General features: G+C 50.0%; 2 protein-coding genes across 6 annotated transcripts in view; one reads left to right on the forward strand and one right to left on the reverse strand.

Annotated features, from left to right (window-relative positions):
- Ccdc149 (coiled-coil domain containing 149) overlaps positions 1–12,590 on the forward strand; it is a 91,707-nt gene extending 79,117 nt beyond the window's left edge. For all 5 annotated transcript variants that reach the window (XM_075943551.1, XM_075943552.1, XM_075943554.1 and 2 more), the window contains 2 exons: positions 1,359–1,475; positions 10,259–12,590. In XM_075943551.1, coding sequence (XP_075799666.1) covers positions 1,359–1,475; positions 10,259–10,665 — 524 coding nt within the window. In that variant the 3' untranslated portion in view covers positions 10,666–12,590. The remainder of the gene's footprint in view (positions 1–1,358; positions 1,476–10,258) is intronic.
- A 4,653-nt stretch (positions 12,591–17,243) lies between these two features.
- Positions 17,244–22,864, reverse strand: Sod3 (superoxide dismutase 3). The gene is made up of 2 exons (XM_075943556.1): positions 22,741–22,864; positions 17,244–18,843 (listed from the first exon to the last, which is right to left on the reverse strand). The coding sequence occupies exon 2, from the start codon at positions 18,825–18,827 to the stop codon at positions 18,090–18,092; it is 738 nt and encodes a 245-aa protein (XP_075799671.1). The 5' UTR covers positions 18,828–18,843; positions 22,741–22,864; the 3' UTR covers positions 17,244–18,089.
- Positions 22,865–23,313: the final 449 nt, after the last annotated feature.

A 23,313-nucleotide genomic window follows, 5' to 3' on the forward strand; every position in this document is an offset into this window, starting at 1 on the left:
GAATGGGAGACCAAGTAAAATCACGGAACACCAGTGAAAATCTTGCCTAGTCCAGACTGGAGCCCCAGCTAGATTCATAATCTGGAGCTTTTGTTTGGGGCCCAATGGTTTCCACCCAGAGAACCCTTAAGTGTTGCAAGCCAAGACTCGGTGTTATAGCAGGTCTACAACTCTCGTGACCTCAGAGTGGCAACACCGCTCGCTCATGCATTTGGTGCCAGCGTGTCTGTCTGTCTCTCATGTCTGAAGCTGTTCTCCCTGCTGCTCCTCCCGTGGCCTCCTCTGCCTTCTGCTGTGGGAATGTGGTGCTTTTCCCGTGCATCCTCATTCACTCCTAACCTCTCTATCCTCTATAGAGAACTCATGCTAACAGGCGGTAAACTGAGTGTAGGTCCCAGGTGGGAATACAGCTAGGATAACATGGAGGACATGATGCCACCCGCCTTGTGACAGTTAAATAGTTGACATGACAGATGCACTTGGGACAGATGTCAGGTGTGTGGGAGCCGGTGCCGATGATCTCAGCACGCGAGGCGTTTGCTGCATGCTCTCTAAACACCCGGTGCCTCTTCCTGACCATTCCGTTTTTTTCTTCACAGTCATCCATGTTGAGGTTTAGAGAGTGAAAGTGACCCCCTTGCTGTCCCCCAGTGAGCAGGCGATTCTGTCCAGAGCACAGCTAATACAGTGTACCCCCCTCCCCCTCAAGCTCCCTGCTGCCGCCACTGCTGGTGTTCTGCCCACCTGCTCATTTCTGCACAGCCATACAAACTTCTTTACTGGTAACACTGTGGGCAGCTGTTCCCGAGCAGCTCCTCGGGAATGAGTCAAGGCCTCCCATCACGGATGGAGGAGCTGTGCTCCATCCACACGCTAGAGAAGGACCTGTTGACTGTGTTCCTTGTACTGCCCCCAGCTGAAGGAGTTTCCTAACCCCGTAGCTAGCTCATTGTGTGGGGGTTTAGTTTCATTTCCGGTGCTACGATAAAAACACCCTGACGAAAGAAAGAAAGGGTGCACTCAGCTTACAACTCCAGATTACGGGGAAGCCAAGACGGCAAGAACCTGAAGCATCTAACCACACCCCAGTTAAGGTCAGAGAGACTGTGTAGACGCTTGTGCTCAGCTATCTTTCTTTTCTACAGTCCAAAAGGCCCTGACTAGGGAACGAATGCCGCCCACCGTGGGCTGGTTTTCTCACCTCAGTCAGTGTAGTCAAAACACCTCAGAGGCCAACCTGATCAAGGCAGCCCCTCATTGAGACTCTTCCCCAGTGATTTTACAGTACTCTTACAAGATATAAATGTTACCCAGCTAAACCAGTGGCTGACAAATCAACTTTCCCATCTCCCTCATAGGGGGCAAGGACACCATACTGTTCAGTGACCCGGCTCTTCCTGCTGTACAGAGGTCAAGGTCCCCACTGTTGAAGTTTGTGGAACCACCCACTGAGAACAAAGAGAGCACCAGGGATGGTAAGTGCCTCTCAGGTCTGCTCTCTCTTCCTGGTCTGTACCCTCTACATAGCGTGTGTCAGTTCCAGTAGTAAGCACCTCGTACTGCAGCTACTGTGGGACTCTGTGAAGACATCCTCACCCCATACCTAAACACACACACACACACACACTCACACACACACACACACACACACACACACACACACACACACACTCACTCACACACACACTCACACACACACACACACACACACTCACACACACTCTCACACACACACTCACTCACACACACACGCTCACTCACACACACACTCACACACACACACTCACTCACACACACTCACACACTCACACACACACTCACTCACACACACACACACACACTCACACACACACACACACACACACACACACACACACACACACACACACGTCTGCAGCTACAATCTCCTAGTTCTCACTCAGAACCTACACTTCCCTAGCAGTCTGTGGGCTTCTTGGTATGGCATCTCCAACTCTTCCTGCTTCCCCTTTTGTGTGTGTGTGTGTGTGTGGTTACTCATCAACTCCTGTCAGTATCTCTTCCCCATCCACATGTGACCTGTAGCAAAAGTCTTTCTGCAGGGTTCCTTGGACCAGCCTCCCACTTGTGGCTCAGCTCAGTCTGGGCCCTTACTGTGTCCTTGGAGGCTCCTCTCCAGAGCTGCCCACCTTCCAACCCATCCCTGCTCAGTTCCCATCCTCATCCGTCCGCTGTCGGATCAACCCGTGGTGATACCTTCCCATTCCATTTTACCCTGCCCAGTTTCCAAGTTACCCTGAGCTGTCTTGACTTTAGTGCATCAGCTCCACAGTGTGATCTAGCCTACCCTCCTCCCCTCATGATTGGACGACCCTTTAGCAAGATGGAATGACTAGCTCTATCATCAGCTCACGCTGTGAAAATAGCCAGCTCACAACTTAGAGCTTAGAGCGTTAGTGGGATGATGTAAGACTCATGGGGACAGACAGGTGGTTCTGCCCACCAGAGCTGGGCCAGCAATGTTCACCCATCATCTTCTAACTGCTCACCACAGGGCCAGAGCAGTAATAACAGAAGACATTTCTACGTTTTCAAAAGAAACATTTCCAGGTACCTGTGAAAGAATCCCTAGATACAGCTTCTTCCCTGGTTCATCCACCATTGACTAGAAAGCAAAATTGGGTCATTCATTGTAGCCTCCAGCTTGCACTGCTTGTAATACCGGCCTCCAGCACATGGGGGCCTTGTATTGTGGCTAGTGGTCATGGCTTGCTGGCAGCCTGTGTCCTCATGGAGTGCCGAGCCTCTGACTGTTCTGGGTGGCCCCGGCCTGCCTGCTGCGCTGAAAGGAGCTCTCGCTGTCTTGATCTTCACAAGGGCAGCATGAGTGAGGGGCTGATTCGAAATGATAGCTTCCAGAGTCCCTTCATCAGTGCGCATTGTTCCTGCCTGTCCTGAGCCAGCTCTGGGTGGGAACAAGGACACGTTCTCTGAGAGGCTGTCAGTGTCCCAATGGCCTCGTCACTGCTGTGGCCTGATTAATTCCATCTGAAAGCTGCCACACGCAGGAGGACAACAAAGCCCAGCCAGCCAGCCAACAAAAAAGATGACAAATGTCCCCTTTGGGCCCATGAGCGGGGGACACATTTTTAGGGGACTAACAATCTTTGCTACACTCTTTCTTCTTCATCTTTTAGAGAAAAAGAAACAATATTTTTCTTCCCACTCTGTCCTGAAGCATTTGCCTCATCCTTATTGATGTGTGCGTTGTGACTAATAAGTACTAATGATATTAATTCTGTTTGTGACAGAAGCCCAGAATAATTACTATTATTTGCAATAATATTTTCCAACTTTGCCTAATTCATAAGTCTTTTATGGAAATGTCAGTGCTGTGAGTCTGTAATTAAAGTAAAAGTAAAGCTTCTCATGGCTGGCTTAAGAGCTAACGCCCCGAGTCTTAGCATTCAAAGAGATTTGGTTCCCATAGGAAAGAATCAGAGGTCCTAATGAAGGCATGACAGCTGTCACATGTTTCAGAAGTTTTCTGTGTGTATTGATGGTTGACTTTAGCTGTTTGGATGCCTTCTAGATAGGCACGAGGGAAAAGGGGTATTGATAAACCCTGCCGTACCCACGATTTCCAGAACTCATATCCATACTGTTCTGGTACTGTCTAGCAAAGTAAACCGGAACACACAACAGAACCACGGCTAGTGTCCCTCCTCCTTTTCAGGGGTCTACCATCTCTCTGGTATCCATCACTCTCTTTGGGTATCCATTATTCCTTTCCTCTAGCTACACTAAGCCTATGGCGATAACAGCGGGGGTATGTTCCTCATACCCTGAGCAAAAGTTTAAAATAAAAATGTTTCCCTGGTAACCTCAAAGGCTTTTCATTAAAGAAGGAGGGGGTAGAGAAGGAGGAGAAGGAAGAAGAGGAGGAGAAGCCGTTGTGGGGGGCGGGGAGGGGGTAGAGATAGATGGTGACAAGATTCACACATCTAGACAGGACTGGAATATCATATAAAGAAATAGTACAAGGCGAAGCACCAGCAACCAAAAGGGCCTGGCATAATTTAGACCAACTTCCCTTAGATGTAAATGAGGGTGGCAAAGGTCTCAGCTGACCCACAGTAAAAACACACCGCCAGTGGTTTAGGGGTGAGGCTGTTCTGAGGAAGGTTAATTAATTTTTCGGGGGCACCAGAATATACTATTAACTGTCTCAGGAGAAGTAATTTCATGAGAGTCATTTCCAGAAGGAGTTTATTCACCTCACACTGGTGAAAAATGTGGCTGGAGGAAACACCATAATTCGCTCCTTTTGAGTAACTCTCCCCCACTCTGCTGGGAGCGGGATCCGTTTTGACTCAGTGTTTCTCTTGCCTCTCTACAGCCACTGGAAGGGTTTTCATTTGCTAGTTTGAAATTGATGTAATTGCTTCCTTGAGCTGCCTAGGATGTAGCTAAATATTTGTCGGAGTTAGGCATCTCTGTCTCTTTTGAGAAAGAATCTCTTCGAGAAGTTTTAGGGTAAGTTACCTGAATCTACCCTAAAATGAATACTATAAATTCAAGTTGCTTTCATAAAGTGATGCATGGGGTTTAGGATATATGCTAATAGATTCCCTTTTTCATGAATGCATGTATAAGTCCATATATTCAAGCACTTAGTAAGATATTTATTGAGTCTCTGCCGTAGAACAGTGGCGAAGTTAAAAAATTAATCAGGCAAGACTTTGTACTTAAGGTAGTTAGTTATAAGTAACAACTTGAGGTGGGGAAAAAAAGCCTTTAAGTTTTAGGAGGTCCAGACCACCTCGTGCGAAGCCTGTCGCTGGGAATAGGGCTTGTGGCCAGATTTAATCTTCATGGAGGAGGTGAGGGCTGAGTTGTTCCCCAAAGGCTCCCTTAGAATGGAGAAGGGAATGAGAGCTGCAGGGAGGAGGGGAATGAGCAAAGGCCCTGGGGAAGATACAGTACCCAAAGGGACTGATGTGGCTGGGTGGAGGGGTAGAAGGAGAGGAGCTGGGATGTCAGATACAAGGAGAAGTGGGTGTTGCATCATAAATGAGTGAACACTAGGTTGCAAATTTGGGCTGTGCTCCCCAGACTCGGCCGCCTTTGGAGGGTTTCCATGTGGAGGAAGACACGGGGATGTTTGTATGTCACTCTAACGGGAACCACCATCACCCAAGGCCTTGTGAAAGCGTGCATTCTGAGGGGTGGAGCCAGAGACCCTGTAGCACTAACAAGCGCCCAGGTGCAAGTCCCTAGACCCAGTCAGAATGGCAAAGCTGTGGGGAGGCCCCCAGCTTGGCAGTGGGGATTGGAGCATGACCCTGTTAGGAACTGCACGCACTGTCATCTTGGCTGAACAGATCGCAACAGGCAACCCCCCCCCCCCCATTCAATGCTTGCTTTACTCGTATACGTGTTCATGCATTTCATTGTAAGGACAAGTGCTGGGCTCATTTTCCAGGATAAGACTGTGAGGAAGAATAACACAAGGTGTCCATGGCTGAATACAGACTTGAAAATGAGAGGGAAAATATTGGTCAAGAACCTGTCCCTAGGATTCCTCTGTGGTATCCAAAAGGCTGACGAAAATGAGACGACTCCTTTAATGTGAAAAATTAAATTCAGATCGGGAGACCTAGGTGGAAGAGGTTTGGGGACAAGAGGCGATGCTCGCCTTGCTCGGGTGAAGCCCATGTCTCCTCCCAGTGACTCTAGTGTGTTTGTCACCTACAGCATCACTTCCGCTGTGCCAGCCATCCTCTTCTCTTCGGCGGTATCACCAAAGCCTTGTAGAGAACCTGGTTCCGTCTGGTTTCTCCTGGGGTTCTTCAGTTCTGTTCCAACCAGGGATCAGACGTTTTAAAACTATTTAAGCTGACATATAATGGCTGCACTTAGTTATGACGTACGGGACGCCATGTGACATGTAACACATGGATATAGTGCAGAAAGACCAAATCAGAGCAGTTGGTATAATCACCACCTCAGACACTCGCCAGGCTTTAGGTGTTAGAGACCTTCAAAAGCCTCTCTACCGATTGTTTTGAAGTCCACGAATAGATTCTGTCAACCTTACAGCTTTTTCAAAGTTTATTAAACCTTTAAATGCATACTAGGTAACTAAATGCACCCCCAAATGAGTATTTGTTTAATTAAATTAAAACCCCTATCCCTTCCCACTCATATCCATCAGTACGTTTCCTGCGTTGTGTTAAAATGGATCATAGATGTAATAAATTACCACATGTTGTGGAAATTCTAAGCTGCATTTTTTAACTCAGCCTTTTCAGATTATACCCACTTTTCAGGTTATAGTTCACCTTACATATCCAACTGCATAGGTTTGTACTTTAAGATACATAACATGTCTAACTTACATAAGGAATCCTCTCAAATTTGTGTTGTATCCTCTTCCGTAGTTAACACACCTGTCACCTGTCTGAAATCCAGGGCTGGGTGCCCTTGTTTCCTGGGTCACTTACCTGTTTGTTGTGATGCAAGGGACCCCTCTCCCTGAACCTAGAGGACACAGACCAGAGAGGCGGGTGCAGAGGCTTTAGACAGCCAAGCCATGCCTGATGCCATGGAAGGGTGAGAGTGAGAACTGCCACATGCATTCCCCTGCGTCTCATTCAAATGGGTTTGTAGAACAGAGCAAAGCAGTTGGCTGAGTTGTGTAGTGAGTATAGTTCTGCAGGCTGGGAGGGTCAAAGTGTCGGTACACTCTGTGTCTGGGGAGGGCTCTCTTCCCTCTTGGCTGTGTGCTCACACACTGGAGAAAGAGAAGGCTCAGATCTCCTCTTCCTAGGAGGGTACTGAATCCATGGTAAGTGACCCATATCCATGACTCACCTAAACCTCTCCCAAAGTCTCACCTCCAAATGCCCCCTTCTGAACTGGGGGTGTGGAAGGGGGCTTCAACCCCTGGAGAGACACATCTGCAGTGCTGGAGGACAAAGCTGGGACTGTGCATTTCACAAATGGTGGAAAAGATGAGGAAGGACACTCTTGTGGCTTTGAAGTCTGAAGTCATGTGACACAAAGCAGTACTGAGATAGCTAATGGGAGAAGACGTGTGTGTGTGTGGGGGTGAACCATTTCTAGAATGTAACAGCAGTTTCTCCAGGGAGGAGGTAGGAGTGGGGTGGGAGTAGTTCCAATGGACACTAGACTCCTGAGTCTACATCTCCTACACAAAGCAGGATGCGCAGGCCTAAGGGATGTTATTGTGGGTGGGAGTTCGATTGCCAGTAACTGAATGGGATGAAGGAGAAGGAAACAGGGCAGATACACAGGAAGGTATCCTCAGAGAGCCAGGAGTAGACAACATGTCAGCAAAGGAATGAGGAGGGTCTGTGTATGGAGAGGGTTGAATGATGTTCTCGGGGGTTCCCAATGGACCCACTCAGCCTTATCTCCTATGGTGAAAGCACTTTGCAGATGGGACTCATCTCTGGGAGTGAGGTGAGAATATGATCCTGACTGGACAGTTAAATGGATCATTTTACAAGATAGAGGCAAGAGAGAAGCATGGCCCACATAGACAGGCCAGGCCATGTGGCTGTGGAAACAGGCACTGGAAGAATTCTGCCACCAACCAAGAAGCCACCAAAATCTAGGGAAAGTGGAAAATGGATTGTGCCCTAGAGTCACCCAGGGACTGTGATCCTGCTCTGCCCAGGGAGACCGACCGAGGTCTTAAAGAATCGGTGGGTGTGTTTTAAAGTCACTAAGTGGGTGGGCATTTGTTACAAGGCACAAACAAGACAGTAATCTGTGTGCACCCAGAAGTGGACTGGAAGCGGAAGGAAAAACCCTGCTATTCCAGAAACCACCGGCAGAGCCAGCTAGGGAGGAGGCTGTGGCTGGTGGAGACAGAGGGAGACTAGATGGAGAAGGTAGGCTCTGAGCGCTACAGACCTCACAAGGGAGGGGCTGGAGACAGACCCAGGACATTAATCAACGCTGGGACAGGGAAGCGGTGGAACAGTGATGAAGCGGGGCCTTAGCTAGCCTCCTCAAGGGGCTTGTTTTCTTCTCCTTCCTGGTCTCAGGTGAGCGTATTGGTTTCACCCTTGTGCCTTCTACCACAACATGCTGCCTGGCATAATGCAACGACAGCTTATTATGGGCTAGTGCTCCTAAACCTGTGAGTCAAAATCCAAGGGCTAGGGATGTGGCTCAGTAGCAGAGAGAGTGCCTAGCTTGTGAAGGTCCCTAGGTTCAATCCCCACTGACACCCTCACCCCAACACATGCAGTTCAATCCCCACTGACACCCTCACCCCAACACATGCAATGCCTCTTTCTTTATGTCAGTTGATTATCTTGGTGTTTGTTACAATAATGGCAGGCCTCTCCAGTTCTCCCCACATATGTTAATATTTCTACTCAAAAGTAAAAGTTAAATTCTGTTTTTAAAATATTCTTGGATGTTCAGATGATGCCCAACACTGTTGACAAGTCAGTGGAGGCTCCCTATCTCATGGACCAAAGTTTGACAAGAAGATAAACCATGCCATGTGTGTGGAGCAGCTCCTAACAGAAAGGGGCACCCAGTAAGTCCTAGCCAGTCAGCACTCTAGAGCTGGAGGAAGTGGAATGGTTTCTGCGGAGATCTAAGGAGTCTTGTGCTAGGTGCGGCTTCCTAGAGGAGCAGAACCAAGATAAAGTTCATATATTAATGATAAAGGGATGATTGGATAGGTTTTACTATAGACTATAAGGACTGGTAGGCCAGCAGCAGACAGGCAGAGGACCAGGTTCTCGGTGTAGAAAGCAGGATGCCTTGGTAGTCCCAGCCTGGAGCTGAAATGCTCGGAAGATTCCAGAGAGCTGCTGGTATTGATTCTATGATGGAAAGCCTGCTCTCAGCTCATGTAAGGTGCATCCCCACCCTGCTGCCTTCCTCGGATTCTGTTTATTATCTGGGCTGCCAGCTGGAAGGTGCCTCCTCCATTCCAATCAGGTCTTTCCAGTCACTATCCCACACATCAATCCTCCCTGAAAAGGGCCCCCAAACTCATGGGTGTATCTCCGAAGTCCCAAACATCTCTTCAGACAGACAAGTTGGCAATAAGTATATCACAGGTGTGTTACATAGCTGGAAAGATACACGTGCATGAGCCAACCTTGGAAACTGAATCAGCGGGTCATTAGGAGCTGACCAGTGTCAGAACTAACCCGGAAGCAGCAGGCTCCCTCAAATGGTGTAACGTGGGAAAATGGAAGGACCATGTGTTCTGCCTCCTGCCAATCTTCCACAGTCCAGCTCCACCCACCAGCTGTCAGCCCAAGAACATTCCTGAACTTGTCTAACGGTGGGCCTGACTATACCTAGTGTATGTTGTTCTACTATGGTTCCAGTCAGGTACTCGGAAAGCATCCCTGGGGCCTTTGTTCTTGCACCAAGGCCTATGCTCATGCTAGACTCACCCAGCTTTGCATCCTCCCTCTCCTTTATCACTGTGGTTCCTGAGGTCCCAGAACACACTGGCTTATGGGAAACTCACAGCATCGTACCAAATGCACATGTCTTGGTACTAAGAGCAGTTGGCTCCTCCCTGGTCACGTGATGCCGCCTCATTTATTAGGCCAGGGAGGGACGTTAGCATCCTCCTTTTCACTCATCTGAGAAACTGAGGCTAGACAAGTTGTGACCATACAGCAAGTGAGGAGGGAAATGGGGACAAGGTGACAGCACCTCGTGCTCATCCCTTGTCTTCTGCCTGCTGCCTGCTGCACCTCTAGAGTTTCTGGCGGATCGGGGTGTTTAAGGCCGAGAGTCTGGTGCTGAGGGAGGGAGCTAGAAGCCGTTTGCACATAGTCTTTATCTAACGCTGGGCAAACATGGTGTCTTCCCCTCATACAGTGAGGTGCTGTGGAGAAGAAGGGTGGAGATGGCATTAAATCTCCCCAAGTTATCCTCAGAAGGCGGCTGGAATCTCTGTTTGTCACTAACAGGCCCAGGTATTTCCTCAGCTTCCGAAGGACAGCTTTTGTCCTCAGACTTAGTCTTCTGTGGGTATAGGAGGTCCCTTGGCAATAAGGCAGAGGTTTAAGGAAGGTGCTTGCTTGGCTTCTGAACATGAGTCCTTCATCCACCTGGGCTCCAGTGACCTGCCTGGAAGAGGAAAGAGGAAAGAACTATCGGTTCTTCAAGGTCATGGTCAGGTAGCTGGGCAGGAGTTGACAAGAGCAGAAGATGATGCCAAGCTGCTGCCAGAGAGTTGATGCTGTCCCTTGTCTGTTTTCAGGGGAGACTCAGAAGCAGGAGCGGGATGAAGGCTGCGCAGCTGCTGAGGCGTTGACAGTGCCCGGGGATGCTGGGAAGCCTGCTGTCAGCTCCCCAACACAGCCGAGCAGCAAGAACCAATACTCCTGCTTTCCGCACCCTCCGTTACCCCAGCCACCTTCAGAGGACGTAACCATGGTGGGAAAGGGGATAACTCAACTGACTGATGGCCAGGAGGCTGCAGACCTGGAGGAGGTCACAAGGGAGGCTCTCACAGAAGAGCAGAGGTGTGACCCAGGCCCATCTCCTCCTAGTCTGGCTCTCCAGAACCACCTGCCTTCCATGCAGCCAGAGGCCAAGGCGGCCAGTGTGGAAGGTGACAGAGGGGTCTCGGAGAGCAGAGACACAAGAAGCACTGTGCAAACATGAGGGGAAGAGAGACTGATGGGGTGACATAGTGAAGACACCAGGGACAGCGAGGGACGCTTGAAGCCTCAGAACAGGCATCCAACCACTTTCCGCTAAAACACCTTCCTGTCTGCAAATGAGAAAACGCTGTGATTCTGCTACAAGCTGGGAGCGCCCGATGGTGCCAGCTCTGTCTGATTTATTAAATGCTGGTCTGTGAGCTTCTCGGTGTCACCTCTGTCTGCCGAAGACGTGCCGCTGTGAACATGGCCGGGCACGGGAATCATAGTTGCCATATGGCTGCCTTTCTACATCCCTCTCCCTGTCAGCATTTGTTTTATTAGAGAGAAGATGTTTTTCTATTAGCATTTAATGTTGTCCGTCAAAATGATGGGAGAAGCTGGGAAAGGAAGGGTTTTTTGGGTTGTTTCCCCCCTCCCCCCGGGTCTCAGTCTTGGGACTGACTGGGTAGCTAGAAATAAAGATGTAATTGAAGTGTGTTCATGGGGCCATGGCTGCACTTTTTCATGTAGCAATCTCTAGGGATCCCCCAGAAATGGGTGTTCTTCGCACCCAGTGTTTTACGGTGGTAGGTGGGAGGGACCAGAGCAGGCTGGGAAAGTTGGGCTGCAGGTTGGAGTGGCTGTTTGCTGACTGAGCACAGAGCTGAGTGTTCTAGCCAAGGTCTGGAGCTTTCCCTTGCCTGGAGGGATGGATAACAAGACGCTACCAGGAGCCGGGGACTTCCTAGTGGTATTCTGATGGTTGCTGTTGTTGTTGGTATTTAGATGGTATTAGAAACACTAGCTGTCTTTATCCAGCACAGCCTGCATAGGATGATGTGGATCTTCGGGGTCTGGGGAAAGCTCGCTGCTTAGCATCATCCCATTTCCCCACTTGAAACTCTGAACCACTCACTCCATCAGCAGAACGTTGCATTTGGGCCTCCAGGGACTCAAGTTTTAAACACAGGACTCTGAACTTGTGGTCTAGTAGGTGAGGAGGAAAGATGAGTTCATTCCCCTTGACCACAAAGGGAACTGTATACCAAGGGTAAGATCCAAGGAGAGAGGAGGGAGTTGCCCATGCTGCCTGCTGCTTCCTCGCAGGGCGAAGATGAGCTACAGAAATTCACAGGGTCATTGAGCCCCAGACTTTCCTTTGAGCTGAGCTCAGTTCATCTCCCCAGGAATGTGGGGTGGCTGAGATCCCCAAACTCAGACTGTCTCTGAGAGCCAGAATGGAATGGACCTCAGAAACTCGAGCTAAAAAGGGAAGTTCAGAGATGGCACATGTTCCCATTTATCCTAAAACCTGTCTATGCCCTGGTACTCCTGGGCACACCTTCAGACAGGGCCCCAGTGTTCTGTTTTATCCCTTTGTCCCCTTCCCACAAAGGCCAGTCCCATAGAAGAGGCCTTGAGGCTGCAAGTCCAACACGGGCCTGTAGTCCCGAAGGGATTTTTTTTTTTTGTCTGGATGAAGACCTCAGTTGGCCATATGTATTTGGCTGCATATGGTCAGTATTGCTGCATAGGACACCAGAGCTGCTAAGGGAAACCCAGCCGGATGTGACTCAGTGAAAGAAAATAAACACTTGAACCTCCCAGAAGCTCTGGCTTGGATACACATTGAATAGGTACACGCCATTGGGCCGTACATCACTTTCAGGAGAGTGGGGTTTATAGTGAACTCTGGCACCTTCTAGTAGGGCAAGAAGCTGCAGTGAGCCCCAGGGTCTCTGCTTTAGGAAGTCAGGAGGAGAGGGGTCTAAAATGTAAGCTCATTGTATGCAGCCAGCCTGGGGCCTGTGTTATTAGATGGAATTAGAGCCAGTAAGTTGATGTTGTTGCATATGTAACCATGACAACACAATCCCCACTTCTGCTGTGCCCTCCCAACATGGCTCTTCTATTCTGTAGACAATAAAGAGAGTTCCAGCCACTAATTATGGTTTCCTTTGGTCTTTTTAAAAGAGTTAATTGTGGCATCTTCTCTCCAACTCCACCATATCGCCTGCATCCACCATGGTATTCCCAGCAACAGCTCATACTCAGAGAAGCTTAAACGATGGGGTGATGAATCCTATTGTGTGGCCAGAACTTCTGAAATTGAGCATCTCCACTCAAGAATTTTCCGGGGATCTGGGTACCCATCTCCCATCTTTGCTTGATTTGAGTCAGTTGCACTCACGGTTGCAACAGCTCCAGACATCACCTCTATCGTATTGTGTTCAAAGGCATGAGGATAGTTCTCCCAGGAATGTATAAACGCGTTTTAAGTGGCAGAGGGGAGGAAAAGGGGTCTCTGCCATACTTTGATCTTCGCATAGTCTCACACGCCTATGTCTAGACGTGTGAAATATTATTGTGATGGGTAAAGGTCCAGCTAGGTGTGCCCTCTGCCTTCTCCCTGATATGAAGATGCTAAAAGAGAAACTGACAAAACAAAATCATGCCTTAGGCAGCAGAGTGAGCAAGTAAGTAGATTTGACCCCGACATAACTTTTTTGTTCTTCCTTCATAAAGCAGAATATTATGTTGCTGACGGGCCTGCAGCTGGACAGCAACTGTGGTTAGGAGAAAACCCTGTTGAGGACGTGTTTCCTCCATAGGTGTGAGTTTTCCACCTTAGATCCTTGGCCAGCAGAGTGCAGCGAGCAGTCTAGAGACGCCGATTTGATAGTCCTTAAAGAGAGCGGGTTTGTGCTCTTTATCTTCTGTGCTGTGAGCCCTTAGGCATGGAAATGAATTGGTGCTTGAGAAACCAGCCTTTCTCATGCTCACTTCCTCCTTTCCCAAGCCTTGCCTGTCCCCTTTTGACTGTTCCCCCACTCTTCAGCCTCTTCAGCATCCCTTTGAGCCTCACTAACCAGGAGGTCCCTGCTAGAGCCTCCTCCCCAGTGAACCTAAGTCAATTAGTTTAGGTTCCTTCCTGGCCATCTGACACACTCTGTCATCCATCACAATGCCAGGTTCTAGAGGGGGCCCCGTTGGTGGCATTCCACACAGTGGATTCGTACGACATCCCTGCCCTGAGAGGACCTCCACCAGCTCCACTAGCTGGCATGAGAAGGTCATTTTACTTGCTCATTAATATAATTCTTTCCTGTCTGTCACTTTACAATGTCGACTTATTTTTGTCCTTCTTGTTTTCCTAACCCCCTCTCCTACCTCACATCCAAGGGCTTTCCTGTATAACCCTGTGAATTGCCTGAGTACAGCCCTCCTCTTGGGCAGTTTCTGCTGGGGTGTTCTGGAAGGTGTGATTGGGAGCATCCTTCCTTCCTGCTTCTGAGCATTCATTCCCTCTAAAGGCAGCCGGTAGGCTGTCCAAAGGTCAAAGGGTGGCCACGAAATCACACTTGAATGCCGTCCTTTCCCGGGGCAGCTGAACAGAGAGAGCCAAGAGGAGTGCGGGAGAGGGTCTAATTAGCGGGAAAAGCAAGGAAAGTAGGCCAGCCGGGCTCTCCAAAATGGGGCTGCACGAAAACAAACCACCACGGCGCAGCGTGGGCGCAATTTACACCTCTCACTAAATGACAACGTTTCCTTTAGGCTGTGGAGGGAAAGTCCACGCCACACTGGACAGCTTCACTTTGGCCAGTCCCCATGAGCTTGAGGATGTATGGGGAGGGAATCTCAGCCGAGGCCAAGATTGCTCCTTTGGTACAAGGCTTGTCTGTTAAGCAGGAGTTGAGTTTGAGCTCCAGCTCGGAAGTGGGAAAAACCAAACCAAACAAAAACACGAAAACTCCAGGCTGCTGGCGTACACTTGTAGACCCAGAGTACTGAGACAAAAATCAACATGGGTGGGTCCCTGGAGCTCCCTGGGCAGCCCAGTTAGTTATTTGGTAAATTCCAGGGCTATGAGAGACCCGGTCTCAAAACAACAAGAATAGTGGACTGTGCCTGAGGAGTAACACTTCCGATTGTCTTCCTACTGCCACACACATGCACGGACACTCACATGCAGCACTAAAGTACCGTACGTACATGGTACTGTTTTCTAAAAGCTACTTGCTATTTCTTAGTTTTGTTTAATGAAAGAAGAAACTTCAACTCCTTTGCACAGCGAGCTGGGTTCCTTCATCATCACAGATCATCTATCACTAGATCTCATGCCACTATTACCTGAAGTACAGAAGCCTGGGGCTGGGGAGAGGGTTCGCTGCTGCTGTGGGCCGCCTGTACAGCTGAGGACTGGAGTTTGGATGCACGGCACTCAGGTGAAATCTGGGTGGATGTGGCAGTCTCCTGTTCAAGCCTTTGGGACACAGAGACAGACTCTCAGGAGCAGCTATCTAGACTAGCCAACACAGTGAGTTCCAGAGTCAGTGTATTTGAGAGTTTGGAACACACACCCTTCATATGCAAAAGGGGAAGAAGTGGAAAAGGAGGAGGAGAGAAAGGGAAAGAGGGTGAGTTTAGGAGCTCTATGGCTCAGTGGGCAAAGGTGCACAAGCTTAGCAACCAGAATTCAAGGCCCAGAACCCTGTAAGCAAAGTTGTTTTCTGAGCTCTGTGTGTGCATCATGACAAGTTCACGCCGTGATCCCCGCATCACGCACAAGCGCACAATGAACTGTTTGTAAGTGTTGACTTTGCTGACTTGGGGACTAAAGGTCTACATTAGCTGTGTCACCCTTTCTCCAGCCTCCACCAAGGCCGAGCCCTGGCTGTGCATTGCGTCCGGCATTCTACGGCGACCTAGCCCCTGCATTCTTTCACCTGGAGTTCTTTAATCACACGGCAGTAGTGAAGACTATGGAGAATGTAAAGATCTTATGCATTTTGTCCAAACAGCAGATCTAAACTCGGTTGGTTTATTTCCTGCAGGCTTTTAAAGCACTCACTGATTTGCTCTATTTTCTTAAGTTTTTTAGTATTTTTGTGTATATGCACTAATAAGCCCCACTTGGGAAAAAAATTAAAAACATCCCTGCCATTCTGAAAAACAGCTTATCCTAACATCTAAAGATAGCATCCCTAATTATTGTCTACATTGTGTGTAAGCTATGCGGGCATCGAGCATTATTCTTGCTTTACCAGCTGTGGGTAGGTGCAGCCATTACATCAAATGCTTCTAATTTTACAGAAAGAAATCAAAACAAGTGTGGGTTTAAGTCCCAGCAATGAACGCAAACTCTGTGAGTCAAACCAGCAAACTGATTAGCAAGCCGGCCAGGAAGTCGAAACAGCAAATATAAAGAGATCCATAAGCCAGATCTGTAAGATGAGGGAAGTAAAAATAGAAGCCAGGGATCAAGTAGAGTCCAGTGGGCGGTCTTGGTGACACACAAGGTTTTGTGCCAAGAACCAGATGTCCGCCTTAATGGCTCCCAATCTTTTCTTCTCCTTCTGTCCCCTCCCCACCAAAGCTGTAAAGGCAGAATGGTCTCCTGTGGCCTCTGGTTGGTTGGCTGTGGCAATACTTTCTAGAAACCTCAGGTGGCAAAGCTTTTCTTTACTGAAATCCTTCTAGTTGCATGACCCGCGCTACCTTACAAGGTGGCTGGATCCATTGTTAGGGATAGCTTTGTCCGATTGAGCTGCCGCTGTTAATAGACTAATCGGGTCGCAGTCAAAGATGTTCTGCTCAGCACCTCTCATGACCACCCCCATTTAGGCTTCAGAACAACCCTTGTGCCATGACCATATTTTATACGGGTTCTGTGACTCATTCGAGTCATACAGCTTGGAAGCATGTGCCAAAGTTGGGGTTCAATCAGGTCTTTCTATGTGAGCCCAAACTGCTGACTAGAATTCCCTTGCTCTTTCAGTGACCTGAAACTTGTCCTCTTGCTATTTTCCTAGGGTTTCTTAGCTCTGAGCACCCAGGATAGTTGCTAACTCTGTGAATGGACAGAGTAAACATGGATTGGGCCTGCTAGGGTGTATGGCGGCCCCAGAAGAACAGAATGCAAGCCATGAGATGCAGCTGATGATCCCAAGCCTGGCTTCCCCCAGGGTTCTGAGTTGGCCATCTCAGAGCAGCAAAGGAGAGGATGTGGCTAGGGATGGACTTTGTTCCTCTCCATCATGGGCTGCCATGCCACTGGCGTCTTGTTTGCACGACTTTTAACTATGGAAACAGGGTGAAACTCAGCACGGGCTGGCGGGGAGGAGGGATGGATTTCTGGCTGTGGTTCAGTTTGTCTCACAGCTGAGGTCTGGGAGAAGTGGAGGATGCCTTGCAGGACCAGTCGGGAAGTCTCTGCTGGGAGGTACTCAGATGAGGTAGAAGACATACACAGGCTGTTCTCTTATATCTGGGCAGCTGCATGCCTGGGTACCTCAACACTGACCTCACTCTCAATCAAGTAGGGGCTCCAGCCTACGACTCACTTTACAGCCAATGGATTTTTCTCCCCTCTGGCTCTGGACTGTGTCTATATCTTTTTGTAAGGAAGCCACACACAGGTACATTTAAATGTCCTTGAATGGCTCTTACTCCTCAGTCCTCCCGAAGGATAGCAATTGATGATGGAACCTTCTCCCTACAGGACTGGGGAGGCAGGAGAAGGCTTGCAAAGACTCCAGGATATTTTCAGAGGGTAGGAAACTGAACTGAGCAATTTCAAAAAAGCACCGAGGCCAATGAAGGACTGAATTGCTGCGTTTTTTAATGTGCAACACAAAGGTTGCCAAATACCCTAGCAGGAGCTGCTCTCCGCTGGGTGCAGGCACCATATGGGAAATAGCTGGAAACAGAACTGGGGCCACGGCAGGAGGTGAACTGAGACATGGAACCCTAGGTGTGCGTGAGACACGGTGTTCTCAGCACCTAGGAGGAACAAAAGAAAAAGGAAGAAGAGGCCCCTATGGAAGAAAGGAGTCTCTTGTGTTAGGGGTTAGGAAAGAAAAGAACAGCAAGAAGAAGTGGGGTGGGGGTATTTCAGTAGACCTGGGGGGTGTCCTCAAAGGTGCTGACTGGGAGGTCCTCATTGCCGAGAGTGTGTGAGCAAGTTCCATATCGGCGGGGGTAGGGGAGATTGGGAGCAAACAGCCTCAAAGACTGTTTCAAATGGGATTGTAGGGGCATGTGTGATTGTCGGGACACAGAGGGGCCCTTAAGGTAGCCTATCCAGCATGGAGGGGAACCTCCATCATATGGAGGTATCTGGGGCAGGAAGTAGCACTTCTGTGGAAGTGCCTAGAGCATGAAAGGACTCCTGGGTGTGAGGTGTCCTGGAACACAGAGGAAAGGTGTCTGGGGGACATCTGGGGAACACGGAGATGACAGGGCGTGGTGGTGGGGAGTGGTCTTGAAGGCATCTGGAGCCATACAGATGTGTCAGGGGTTAGTGCAAGCGTGTAGGACTCACAGAAGAGACTGGGTTGTCTGGAAGACATCTGTCTGGGATGCGTGGAGGCGACTGGGGGTGGAGAGCGTGCGGAGGCATCTTTGCGCGAAATGGTTGGGCTCTGCTGCCAGAAGTGACTCTTAGGCGGCTTTGCACTCGCTTTCCCGCCTCCGCTTCTTGCGCTCTTGTGCCTGCCGGTCCCAGGCCTCGTAGTTGCTGGCGCCTACCACACAACAGGCGAGCCGGCGACCAGCGTTGCCGTTCGCCAGGCTGGCCTGATTACCGCCCTGGCCCATGTCATCCTCGCCGGCGTGGACCACCACCGCGCGGCCCAGGATTGAGTGCGGGCCGGCCAGCGACGCGGTCAGGCCGGTGCGGAGCTTCCAGAGGCGGCCGTCGCGCACCACGAAGTTGCCGAAGTCGCCCGGGTGCTGCGGGTGCGGCACGGACATCGGGTTGTAGTGAGGACCTGTGGACTCACAGCCCTGGCTCAGGTCCCCATACTGATGCACGTGGATGGCGCGGCTGGAGACATTTGGCTCGGCAGGGAAGCCCTCCAGATCGAAGAAGGCCTCGAGCCTGGAGTCTGGGGACAGCTGCCGGAAGAGGACCAGGCCGGTGACCCGTGGCTGATCCGTCGCCAGCGAGGCTGAGGGTTGTACCTGGCAGATTGCGTACTTCTCCGAGGCATCTGCCTCCCGCCGTCGTCCCATCTCCATCCAAATCTCCAGCACTTTGGCATGAGTTTCTGTTATCTTCTCAGCCAGGTCAGGCGTGGTCTCTGCTAAGTCGAAGCTGGAATCCTTCTGATCCGACACGGGCTGGGTGACAGAGCCACGGGCCGCCAGAAGCAGGCCACAGAGCAGGAAGACCAGCATGGCTGAGGTTCTGCACCTACAGAAAGTTCCCGTACACGTGGGAGGAAAGCAAGCCTTAGTCACTTGAAATATCCTAAACCCACAGCCCCACCGGGGAATGCCTGGGCCATCTCCCATGCTTGTCTGGGCTTGCTGGGTGCCAGGCACAACATTATGGGCTGTGTACACAGTAGTGCCACACCCCTACATTCAGAAACTCACACAAAATGACAGTTCTCTCACGTCCTGTCTCCACAGCCAATAGCTGATAGGAGCCTTAGGAGCCTGTATGAGCGTGTGTGTGTGTGTGTGTGTGTGTGTGTGTGTGTGTGTGTGTACGCGCGCTTGCGCCCACTGGGGATTATCTCACTGCCTTTTCAGATGCAGCTCTTCCCGGTCCCATGCCTGATCTCCTGCCAGGCTCTCTGCAAGTCCTTCTGGTAGGCAGGCATGAGACTGTCCCTGCCATCTTGGTTTTTGCTGGTACCAAACCTCTCTCTGAAGTGTTTGCACCCTGACCCCCACCACTTGCTAGCTGACTTGGAGCTTGAGGTGGTAGCAATTTCGTTTCTTCAGGATTTCTTTCTTCCTTGAGTTCCTGGTCCTCAGCCTCTGTCTGTCTGTCTGTCTCTGAGTTTCTGTGTTTCTGTCTGTCCCTAGACTGTGCCCACTGCCTCTCAACTCCTAGGTTCATAGCAGGCATCAGGATGCCTAACTGTTGAAGAAAGACAAGGGTGAAGGCAGGCGGGTTCTCAAGTCATTCCATCACAGTTAGTTCTAAGGCTGAAGTTGGAGCATGGTGCTGGGAATACCGAAGAAGCCATATCCATCTCCAGGTGGGAGTGGGGCAAGCGTACAGATCTAAAACATCACGTCCAGCCCATAAATATGAGCAAATACATATCAGCCTCAAAAAGTTTAAGTTTTAATCTAAGAAATGATGAGAAGTCTGGGCTTTAAAAACCAAGGGAACTGGGGAAAAGCAAAGGGTACAGTCTAGGGACAGAGATGGACCCAGATCCAGAGAGACACACCCTTAGGACTAGTTAGAGTGCTATTGCAGGAAGCCAAGGCAGAAACTGTGAAAACTATTCCTAAGTGGAACTGGCAAACAGAGAATGGCATAGGTGTGGTAGCCGTGGCCAGAAGGAGGAAGAGGAGTAGCAGTTGCCAGAGGCTGAGGTGTCCCAAAGGGGAGAACATGTGGTTATATGTAGGTAGCAGGCCCAAGAGGAGAGGAAGTGGGCTAGATTATGTGCAGTGGTGAGGACATCTGGACAGATGCTGGAAGCTCGGGCCTGGCACTTGGAAGAGGCCAGGAGATTAGCTTAGTGTTGAAGTGTTAAGCGCACATCAGATGTGCTTGTGTGTGTGTGTGTAGGAGCCCAGGGTAGACATCAGACATCGTTCTCAATTGCTCTTCACCTTATATATCAAGGCAGAATCTCTCACCAAGCCTGAGGCTTGTTGTTGTCCTTCTGGCTCATCTGGCTAGCCAGATGGGGATTCCCTAGCTCCTCCTCCCTGTCTTTAAGAGAATACAGGTGGAATACCATGCCCATCCATCTCTTTACATAGTTTCTGGGGATCCAAACTCCCCATCTTTGCTTTACCCATTGGGCCAAGCCCCCAGCCTGGATTCTGGTTTCTAAAACCAAGATCCCCAACCATGCCCCACCCAAGAGATCCTAATTCAGAAGAGCTTAGCTGGCTTTTTTTTTTCTTTTGAAAAAGTTTAAATATTTTGGAAAGGTACAGAATTCAACCTCAGTCACAACACAGCTGACTCACTCGGTATGTGGGTGATCGATCCCAGGATGCCTCTCCATGGATGCCCAAGTCCCTTACATAAGATAGCCAGATGTGTGCGCAGAAGTGGCTCAGATGATCCCGTGCACTTACAAACCTGCCTGGATGCCTTACTGCGGCCTCCAGGGTCAACGCTGCATAAACGGCCATTGCAAGGAGAAAGGTCTGTATGTGTTCAGTGCAGATGTAGGGTGGGCTTTTCGTCTGTTGTCTGAGGTTGTCTGGGTACCTAGCCCAAGGACATGGAGGGTGGCTGTACTGTGACTTCGTAGGGCTACAGTCCATAACCTCGGGTCCTTACCTGTAAAATAAGGCCAGTTCTGCTACAGAGGCCACGGTGAGGGTCGAGGCAGTTACTTATAAAGGGGATACTTTCACACTTTAAAGCCTGCCCTAAGGGATTAATGATGCCTCCGAGGGGGTAGTTGAAGGTCATCTGTCCTTTCAGGGTCCTGAAGAGGAGCCATTGGAAATGAATGGGGTGTGAGTTCTTCCAGAGCTGTTACAGAAGGGCAATTTAGTATGGTGATTATAAGAATGGATTCGGGAACTCGCCCTGTGAATCTAAAACTCAACTGCCACTGGCGCTCTAAGGTTAGCTGCCATTGCTGGTTCTAAGCTCAGCAGCAGTGCCGAGCTGCAGAGTGTCATTGGACCTGCTTCCTCTCTGAATCTGTTTCTCACCTACAAGTGGGGGTGCAGGCATACCTGCCTCGGGGGCGCTTACTACCAGGCTTCAAAGAGAACATCGAAATTGCCAGCACCTGTTGAAAACTTTGGCGGGTTACTGTTAAAAGCCTTCGGCTCATGTGAATTTTGTACATATATAGGTGTGTGTACATCTGTGCATGCGTGTATGGTGTGTGGAGATCATTGATTGAGTTAGATTGACAGGCCAGTAAGCCCTCCGGTCCACCATTGTGCCTGACTTTTTCATGCATGCTGGAGATCAAACTCAGGTCCTCGTGCTTCCATGGCAAGCACTTTTCTCCGCAGTCCCCCCGCCCCCCCCCCCCACTTTCAATCCTGGCAAACACCCTATGAGATGAATGCTTATCTGGATACAATGGGCGGAAAGCAGAGGCCCAGATGTAAGCAGCTCTCCCAAGGTTATGTATTCACTGAAAAGCTAAGGGCACGACGTGGAAATGAGTGGCTATCTCTCAAGCCCATCAGAACCACACGCCACAGTTTTCCACTAGGGTTCTCGTTCAGAGCAAGTTCTCAGCACAAGGCGGTACACGGCTGCCAGCCAGAGGCTCCTGATGGAGCTGTGAAGACCGTCAGCTGGGAGATGCTATAGAAGCCAAAGAAGGATGAGGGACCCAGGAGAGATTTGAGAAGGAGTAAAATGGAGAGGTATCATACTGAAAAAGTGATATCTAGAGATCACGCCCCCCTTTGAACGTGGGCTCGTGTGGCACTGCTATTGAAGCTTTGGGGAATGGGTGGGAAGTAAGGGAGCAGCCTTGTGTATCTGCCTTAGCTCTCCCTGGACGGGATCCTCTCCTGAGGCAGGCAGACTGTCACTCGGCATGTTCCGTACTTACGCTTTGCGTCAGGAATTCTCCCTTCAAAGCCCAGAGCAAAATCCAACTACAGTGTGTTTGTGGGCTTTTCTAGGAACGAACATGCTTCCTTACCCCCAGGTAAACCCAGACTCCTTGTTCGTGAGGTCTCCTCTCTTTGGGTATTTTCACCTCTTCAGCTGCTCGTTAGAAGGAGCATTTGCTGTCAGCCAGAGCTGACAAAACCCTGGGACTTTTAACTTCCCAAAGCAAGAGACTCTTGACGGTACCTACTCATCATCAACCTTCATAACTCCAATGCCCAAGCCACGCAGTGTCCAAAGACAGCCTTCATTCCATGACATTTATAGAGCCAAAGGACTCTAGGACCAGCCACTGAAGGCCAAGAGCAGGCAGCTTTCTCTCCATTGCCTTCTTCCCATTCTTCATCCCCCTCTTCCCATAACCCTTCTCCCCATTCTAGATCACCCAGGCCCATGGCTAAACAAGAACACGACTGAACCTTTTCCAACAAATGCCGACTGACCCAGCCCAGTCTCCATCTCTTCAAAAGCACACTCCTAAAAGAATGAAGTTAAGCTCAGTTTGGCACGCACCTGTCAAGCTCTCCCAAGAGCACTTTCCCTCTGGCGAAGTGGGGAGCAGCACCCAGCTAGGGGCCTGAGAAAGCCTGTGGGCTGCCTCCCCAGAGCAGTCTGGCAGGCTGTTTGTGAGCTGCAGCAAGGCCAGCCCCGGGGAGTGGTCAGCAAAAGGGAAGAAGGTCATTGGACTGGCTGGGAGAAGAGAAGCCAGTCTGGCTGTCCCTTGTGGTAAAGTTGCTGCCTCCTCCTCCTCCTCCTTTTCTCTTCCTCCTCATATTCTTCCTCCTCTTTCTCCCTTTGTTCCTCTTCTTCCTTCCTCCTCCTCCTCTACTTCCTCCTCTTTCCCCAGCTCCTCTTCCTCCTCCTTTCTCCTCCTCCCCCACTTCTTCTTCTCCTGTCCCCAGCTCCGGGATCCTTTCCCACTGCTCCTTCCCCTTGCCAAGTATGCCTTTCGTGACTTCCCTGGCTTGTGCAGACGTAGTCAGTGACCTTCAGAACGCAGCAGGGGAGCAGAAATGAGAAAGAAATAAGCTTGTTTGGAGAGGTGGACAATGGTCTCTTTATTGAGGGGCCTTTTCTTTTTCCCTG

Source organism: Microtus pennsylvanicus, chromosome 12, assembly GCF_037038515.1.
Source record: "Microtus pennsylvanicus isolate mMicPen1 chromosome 12, mMicPen1.hap1, whole genome shotgun sequence".
Lineage (NCBI taxonomy): Eukaryota > Metazoa > Chordata > Mammalia > Rodentia > Cricetidae > Microtus > Microtus pennsylvanicus.